Source organism: Cyanistes caeruleus, chromosome 29 (genome assembly GCF_971803275.1).
Source record: "Cyanistes caeruleus chromosome 29, bCyaCae1.hap1.1, whole genome shotgun sequence".
In the NCBI taxonomy this organism is placed as follows: domain Eukaryota; kingdom Metazoa; phylum Chordata; class Aves; order Passeriformes; family Paridae; genus Cyanistes; species Cyanistes caeruleus.
Window position 1 is genome coordinate 4,794,737 of NC_141729.1, and position 7,939 is coordinate 4,802,675.

Genomic DNA, 7,939 nt, shown 5'->3' on the forward strand with positions numbered 1-7,939 from the left:
TCATCCCCCACACCTTCAGCTATATTTAGATGGGCTGGGTGCATGTCTGAAGTTGGTGGTGGTTTGGCACCTGGAACAGGCTTTCCTGGGTGCCAGTTCAGCTCCTCCAGTGAGTGTCTTCTGTGTTGTGGCAGTACCTCCAAAAAATGCCACCCTCTTCCAGCCTTGAGGCCAGCACGCTGTCTCCTTCCACACCCAACAGCCACTCATGCTCCTAGGGGTGACTCTCTTCTCCTCTCCACCAGGGCTCCGGTGATGTGAAGTACCACCTGGGAATGTACCACCGGCGGATTAACCGCGTCACTGACAGGAACATCACCCTTTCCTTGGTGGCAAATCCTTCTCATTTGGAAGCAGCTGATCCTGTTGTTCAAGGCAAGACTAAGGCAGAGCAGTTTTACTGTGGAGACACAGAAGGGAAGAAGGTAAGTGCTGCTCAGATGTGTGTAGTGAAGAGGCCTAGGCTGGATGGATTTCGGTGGAGACAGGCTGGTGGGAAAGTGAAGTAGCTTGTCTGCTTTCTGTTTGATGTGCTCCTTCCCCTGCTGTCACCCTGACTTTGCTCCCCCATCCTTCCTCTTCTGTTTTTGGAGATAACTTGGGGAGGGGCCTGCCCACCCTAGGCTTCCATCACTGATTTCTTCATGTCTGAACTGACTAAGCTGGGCTATGGGCACAGCAAATGGACAACCCCTGACTGAAAGAGAGGGACATGAGCGGAACCCCAAGGCAATCCAAGCACCACCCCTTGGAGGGCTTGGCAGCAGGATCTCAATGTGACTAGAAATAACCATTCCTAGGACTGGGAAAGCTGAAGCTGGCAACAGGAGGCAGTTCTCCACACCCCGGTGGGAAGGGGCTGGAGGGAGCTGTTTGCCGTGTGATTCTTTGCAGACCTGTCTCTAACCCCAAGAAGTGGAAGAGTGAGATCCAAAGAGCTTCCCTCCCTCCTACACCCCAAGGGTTGGGTATAAATAGACAGATCCTGTCCTCGCCTGGCAGGCGGTGTCCTCAGCCAGCCCCTGGGATGGTGACAAAATAACGTCAGTGGCTCTGAAGCTCCTGGGTCTGCTCCTGCCCATGGGGATTCTGGGCTGAAAGTGTGAGGGAACAGGGCTTTCTTCTCTTCTTTCCAGTGAGAAAAAGGCTTTGCTTTGGGATGTATGTATTTGGGAATGGGATTTGCTGCCCAGGTGGGGCATACCAGGTGTTTTGCTGTCTGCTCAGGGTGCCCCAAATGTGCTGACCTTGCTGGGGTGGGGCTGGTGGCCACAGTCTCTGCCAGTGGTGTGTCAGCCGTGGCTGACTCCACTCCCATCCCCTGGGAAGGTATTGGATGTGTTGATGAGCTGCTCCTTGTCCTTTCTGGAGTGCTGAAAGCTCATGGGGAGGAGAGCTGGGCCGTTTCCTGGTGATGCCCTGCTCACTGTCCCTGATAACCGCCATGGCTTCTCCCTTCCCAGGTGATGTCCATTCTTCTGCATGGAGATGCTGCATTTGCAGGGCAGGGCATTGTGTATGAGACATTTCACCTGAGCGACCTTCCCTCCTACACCACCCATGGCACTGTCCATGTTGTGGTCAACAACCAGGTGAGGAGTGAATATCCTGTGCTTGTGGGTCCCTGGCAGAGTTGTCTCTGCAGCCTCTGGGCCAGGGAGTAGCTGGAACCAGCAGCAGCTGCTTCCTTGCCAGTGTTCCGGGCAGGAGCCCTAACCTGGGGGGGTCAGCAGGGGGTACTTCTCACCCAGCTGCTTAAGAGCAGCAGCTTTTGAGCCCAGTCTGGTGCAGAGATGATACAAGCTGATGCTCAGTGTGCGAGGTCTGACAGGCCTGATCCTGTCTGCCACCATGGAAACCAGAGGCGTTTCACTGGGACAAGCCTGTCCCCACAGCTGCACCAGGGACCTGGATGTGCCACTGTGTCCAGACACAGGAGATAGACAGATTGTGTATCCACAGCCCAGCTGAGCCGCTGAGCTGCTCTTGGAGCTGTGTGGACAGTTTCCTGGGACAGCGAAGTGCAGCTGCCTCATGCTGAGACAGCTGTGACACCGGTGTCCAAAGAAGGAGCTACATAGCAAAGATGTGTCCCAAATCCAGATGTGCTCATTCTGTTTCCCCTCACTTGCTACAGATTGGCTTCACAACAGACCCCCGGATGGCCCGCTCCTCCCCATACCCAACCGACGTAGCCCGTGTGGTCAACGCGCCGATCTTCCATGTCAACGCAGACGACCCTGAGGCCGTCGTCTATGTGTGCAATGTGGCAGCAGAATGGCGAAGCACCTTCCACAAGGACGTGGTGGTGGATTTGGTAAGGAATGTGGTACAAGTCCCTGAAGCTGGGATTCTGCCATGGGTATGCTTGGGTCCCTCCTGGGCTGTTCAGGACCCTCCCTCACATGACCCAGGTAGCTCCCAATTGCTTTTGGAGTGTAGGTCACAGGCAGCTGCATTCAAAGGCTCTTTCCTTTCCTGGCAGGTTTGTTACAGGCGCAACGGGCACAATGAGATGGATGAACCTATGTTCACGCAACCCCTGATGTACAAACAGATCCGGAAACAGAAGCCGGTGTTGCAGAAATACGCAGAGCTGCTGATTTCCCAGGGGGTGGTAAATCAGCCAGAGTATGAGGTACCATCTGTGGGGCCTGAAAGGAAAACTGCTGGTGGCATCTCCAGGGAAAACTACTTATGTGGTTCAGACCTGGGTGTGAACCATATGAAGGGCCCACATGGGCCTACAAGGAACCATGTGCTTGTGCTTGTAACCTAAAGGCAGCTGAGCTGTGCTGGGGTTGAGCACATGCTACAGACCTGGCAGTGATGGAGTTCAGAGCCAAGGCTCTTTCTTGAACTGTGCCAGCTCTGAAAAGTGCAGGAACATCTAGTTCAAGGATTACCCTGTGATCAGCGTGGAACAGGCCATGCAGCTCTGGATCACTGGAGCACAGGCAGATCCCAGTGCTTAGGATTGCTGTGGCCACAGGTATCTGGGGCCGATCATGTCCTGGTTCTGCTCCTTGGGCAGCTCGCGACGCAGAGGCTTCACCAGCCCTGCGTGCCCTGGCACCCCCTTTCTGCATCAGTGGGGTTGAACACAAGATGTCAGCTCCGAGCGTAGCAGAGCTATGCCTTGGGGTACAGGGGTCCCAACTGTGGCCGTGCTCTCTGAGGCTGAACTGCACAGCTTTTGGACTTCCTGCTATGGGGACCACCTCTGCCCTCCAGCACCCTTGCAAGCTTATGTCAAGGTCCTCAGGCTCAACACCCTTGTTTGGAGATCCCCCGTTAATGTTTGTCTGCCTCCTGGTTCTGCCTTTCAGGAGGAAATTGCCAAGTATGATAAGATTTGTGAGGAGGCCCATGCCAGATCCAAGGATGAGAAGATCTTGCACATCAAACACTGGCTGGACTCACCTTGGCCAGGTAAGGCTCTAGCAGAGATCTTGAGGCCATAGCAAAGTACCTGGCCTTTCTAGAGCCATGGCAGAGATTCTCTAGTAAACCACCCCGCAGGGGAGGTTAGTGGTGCTCTTCTTGTTCCTCATGTTCCCACCTTTGCTTTTGCAACCTTTGCTTGAGGGTGTCCGTGACCTAATGGATCTGGCACAGCTCCTGCAGCATGGTGTTTCTCCTTCTCCGACAGGTTTCTTCACTTTGGATGGGCAGCCCCGGAGCATGACCTGCCCTTCCACTGGCCTCAACGAAGAGGACCTGACACACATTGGTCAAGTGGCCAGCTCAGTGCCAGTGGAGGATTTCACTATCCATGGAGGTCGGAGCTTGTGAAAGCTGTGCCAGACTGGGCATTTGTTCAGGAGAGATGTGAGATAGGGCTGGAATGTGGCCTGTAAGGAAGGGACATACTGGACCGCTTCAATATGTGCGGGCAGCAGGTCAAGGGTGGGGATCCTCCCCCTGTGTGCTGCCTTCTTGAGACCTTGCCTGGAGCACATGTGCAGCTCTGGGGGCCCCAGAAGAAGCAAAACTTGGACCTGCTAGAGCAGGTCCAGAGGAGGCCTTAAAAATTATACCACTGCTGGAGCCTCTGTGCAGGGACTCCAAGAGCGCTGAGTGAGTCTAGCCCAGAGGAAGGAAGGCTCCAGAGAGACCTTAGAGACCCTTCCAGTGCCTAAAGGAGCTTCCAGAGAGATGGAGAGGCACTTTGCACCAGGGCACAGAGTGACAAGACAAGGGGGAATGGTTTCTCACTGCTAGAGGGCAGTGTTAGATGGGATATTGGGAAGGAATTCTTCCTTAGGAGGGTGGTGAGGCCCTGGCACAGGTTTCCCAGAGAAGTTGTGGCTGCCCTGGAAGTGTTCAAGGCCAGGTTGGACAGGGCTTGGAACAACTTAGTCTACTGGAAGGTGTTCTTTCTAGTGCAAGAAACACCTGTGGCAGGGGTTGAGCTGGATGATTTTTAAGGTTCCATCTCACTCTGAGAACTCGTTCACGAGGGAGCTGTGAGTAAGGAAAGTGAACCAAGGAATTGCTCTTCTTTGGAGCTGATCCTTCCCTGCAGTCCCGATTCCTCATCCATGGTTCATCCCTCCAGAAGAGATGAATCCATTCCTCTGCACACAGCACTTGCAGTCTGTCAGTCCGTGGGCTGGTTGTGGAACAAACCTGGTGTCTGTCACTGGAGCTCTGTCCCATGCTGGCTATGAACCGGCTCCTGTCCCGGCAGGTTTGAGCCGTATTCTGAAAACCCGTGGGGAGATGGTGAAGAACCGGACAGTCGACTGGGCCCTGGCAGAGTACATGGCTTTTGGCTCCCTGCTCAAAGAGGGCATCCACATCCGCCTGAGTGGCCAGGACGTTGAGAGGGGGACATTTAGGTAAAGCCCTGCTTTTGGACGCTTTAAAGGCAATTCCGGCCTTTCTAGAAGGGATCCAAAGGCTGATGATGAAGTTACTCTTCTCCCTTTCCAGCCATCGCCACCATGTCCTGCATGATCAGAATGTGGATAAGAGGACGTGTATCCCCATGAACCACCTCTGGCCCAACCAGGCTCCATACACTGTCTGCAACAGCTCCTTGTCAGAGTACGGTGTCTTGGGTGAGTGAGTAGGGTCTGTGCTCACTGCCCATGGTGAGGCTGCTCTGGAAGGGTAGTGCAGCCCTCTCACTGTTCTATTCCTCAGGATTCGAGCTGGGCTTTGCCATGGCCAGTCCCAATGCCCTGGTGCTTTGGGAAGCCCAGTTTGGGGATTTCCACAACACTGCTCAATGCATCATCGACCAGTTCATCTGTCCTGGGCAGGCCAAGTGGGTCCGGCAGAACGGCATTGTCCTGCTGCTTCCCCATGGCATGGAGGGCATGGTAAGGGCTCCCCTGGCTCACCCTGGAGGCAGAACCCTGGACAGCAGTGGCACGGACAGAGCACTGCCCGTGATGTGGCAGTGCCTGATGTTGGGTTCTCACGCTTGCCTTGGCCCACAGTGACCATTCCCCTTCTTGGTCCCCGTAGGGTCCCGAGCACTCCTCTGCCCGCCCGGAGCGATTCCTGCAGATGTGCAACGATGATCCTGATGTCTTCCCTGTGAGTGGTGGCCCCCATTGTGTGGTGCTCAGCCTGGCCCTCCTGGGATTGGGTTGGGTGGAGGGCAGCAATGTCCATGTGGGCTTAGTACAGTGGGAGCCAAAGGCAGGAGTCATGGGATGCCTTGGTCTTACGCTGCCTGGAGGGTTTGGGGAAAGGGCCTGAACCTGGTGCTCAGGCTGCACCTCCGCGGAACCTGGGCCTGTGGCATAGTCTGAGGCAGAGGTGGCCCTGAAAGTGGCATAAGAGGGGGTTACTGGCCACCCCCATGGCCAGACCAAGGTGGAGGGCACAGCTCTGGAGTCTATCACAGGCCTCTCTAGGTCTCTGTGTGCTCTGGAGAGTGAGGGGAGGGAGGGAGGGAGGGCTGGGGACCGTTCCTCTTCTCTGCTGCTGGAGCCACAAAGCCAAAGGTACCTTGTGTTTCCTGAAATCCCCTCACCTGTGTTGGCCGAGGCAGAAGCTGGATGACTTTGATGTGCGTCAGCTCTACGAGTGTAACTGGATCGTCGTGAACTGCTCCACTCCAGCCAACTTCTTCCATGTCCTCCGGCGCCAGATCCTCCTGCCCTTCCGCAAACCGGTCAGTGCCAGAAGCTCCATGCCCAGCTTGGTGCCCAGGCAGGGTGCCGTGTCCCTGCTGGACTGGGATAGAGCTGGGAGCAACTTCTTCCTGCACCTCAGACGTGAGCAATTGGCCTCTGCCTGGCCAGGGACCTCATAGTGCTCAGGACTGGCTTGGCGCTTGATGTGCAGCTGGTGGCTCGTGTGGGCTGCAGGGGCTGTGTCTTCCCAAACTCCATGGGGAGGTCAGGGCTGTTGGAGCCAACAGACACCGCTACATAATCTCATTCAGCTACTTCTAGCCATGGGACAGGCAGGTCCCTGGTAGCCCTCTGCCTCTTCCCCAGAGTACATACCGGCTGGGATGGTTGCTGCTGTCGGGAATGGGTGCCCAATCTGGCAGAGCACTGCAGCTGAGTGAGAAGCAAATCTCTGGTAGCTGCTCCCTTGCTCAGACAGGATGGACAGGGGAGGGCAGGCAGGTGGCTGCTCAAGCACTGGCTTGCAGGGGAGGTGTTTCTGGCAGGGCTGACCACCTTGCTCTGCCTCTTATCCCCCATTCCAGCTGATAATCTTCACTCCAAAGTCACTGCTGCGCCACCCTGAAGCCCGCTCCAGCTTTGACGACATGCTGCCAGGTACAAGTACTACAGAGCCACTACTTGTTCTCCCCGCACCACTCTGCAGGGTGAAGGTCAGGAGCCTGTGGCCTTGGGTAAAGTCTGCCTGGCAGCAGCCTCCCCAGGCTGGAGAGTGGCCAAGTGAGGCCAGGGTCTTCTCCTTGGCACATGGGAGCCCCCCCTCATTAGGCCTGAGGCACCCTCAGGAGACTTAGCTCAGTGGTCCTTTCTTCAGCAGCAGCCACTTGCCGCTGGGATTTGGGAGCCCCAGGTGGTATGTGATGGTTTGTAGTGGAGTTGTGCCTGTACCTGGGTCAACTGACTGCCTGAGAGTCCTGGCTCTGCCTCTCAGGGTCCCAGAAGGGGCTGGCATGGGATGTGGGTGCAGTGGCTGCTGGCACAGTGCTGTGAACTGTTGTGGCTCAGGGTGCTGTTCTCTTCCTTGGCAGGCACCCACTTCCTCCGTGTCATCCCTGAGAGTGGCCCTGCAGCCCAGAACCCAGAGCAGGTGAAGCGGGTGCTGTTCTGCACCGGCAAGGTGTACTATGACCTGACCCGTGAGCGTAAGGCTCGGCAGATGGAGGCTGATGTGGCCATCACCAGGGTGGAACAGGTGAGCAGGGTTCTGCCACTGCCATGCCTGTGGGCTGGGAGTTCTGCAGCCCCTGAGGCACTGCCCTGTGTCCCCTGTGACACCATTCTGTGTCCCCCGCAGCTCTCCCCGTTCCCCTTTGACCTCCTCCAGCGGGAAGCTCAGAAATACCCAGCTGCTGAGCTGGTGTGGTGCCAGGAAGAGCACAAGAACCAGGGCTACTATGACTATGTCAAACCCCGTCTTCGCACCACCATCAACCGTGCAAAGCCCGTCTGGTAAGAATGCAGGGGGGGGTGGCTGTGAGGCTGGGAGAGAATTGGTCTGCACAGACCCTTCTCATGGTCCACCTTCTCCCTGGCAGGTATGCAGGGAGGGAGCCAGCAGCTGCCCCTGCCACCGGCAATAAGAAAACTCATCTGACAGAGCTGCAGCGGCTCCTCGACACGGCCTTCAACCTCGATGCCTTCAAGGACCTGGCCTGAGCGCCGGCATGGCGCAGCATGCTCCTCCATCTGTCTGTCCATCTCTCTGTCCTTCACTCGCCTCCCCCCTCAACTACAGATCTTGTCAACCCCACACTGGTGCCTGGAGTCCTTGTCTGCCTCATGCC

General features: G+C 56.3%; 1 protein-coding gene across 8 annotated transcripts in view; it reads left to right on the forward strand.

The window, feature by feature from the left end:
- The window catches only part of OGDH (oxoglutarate dehydrogenase), a 29,592-nt gene extending 21,687 nt beyond the window's left edge, over positions 1-7,905 (forward strand). For all 8 annotated transcript variants that reach the window (XM_023940877.2, XM_023940881.2, XM_023940876.2 and 5 more), the window contains 15 exons: positions 246-425; positions 1,464-1,592; positions 2,138-2,317; positions 2,486-2,638; positions 3,330-3,432; positions 3,653-3,781; positions 4,694-4,844; positions 4,939-5,066; positions 5,152-5,330; positions 5,479-5,550; positions 6,011-6,133; positions 6,680-6,752; positions 7,184-7,347; positions 7,450-7,604; positions 7,691-7,905. In XM_023940877.2, the coding sequence (XP_023796645.1) occupies positions 246-425; positions 1,464-1,592; positions 2,138-2,317; positions 2,486-2,638; positions 3,330-3,432; positions 3,653-3,781; positions 4,694-4,844; positions 4,939-5,066; positions 5,152-5,330; positions 5,479-5,550; positions 6,011-6,133; positions 6,680-6,752; positions 7,184-7,347; positions 7,450-7,604; positions 7,691-7,811 (2,040 nt within the window). In that variant the 3' untranslated portion in view covers positions 7,812-7,905. The remainder of the gene's footprint in view (positions 1-245; positions 426-1,463; positions 1,593-2,137; positions 2,318-2,485; positions 2,639-3,329; positions 3,433-3,652; positions 3,782-4,693; positions 4,845-4,938; positions 5,067-5,151; positions 5,331-5,478; positions 5,551-6,010; positions 6,134-6,679; positions 6,753-7,183; positions 7,348-7,449; positions 7,605-7,690) is intronic.
- The last annotated feature ends 34 nt before the right edge of the window (positions 7,906-7,939 follow it).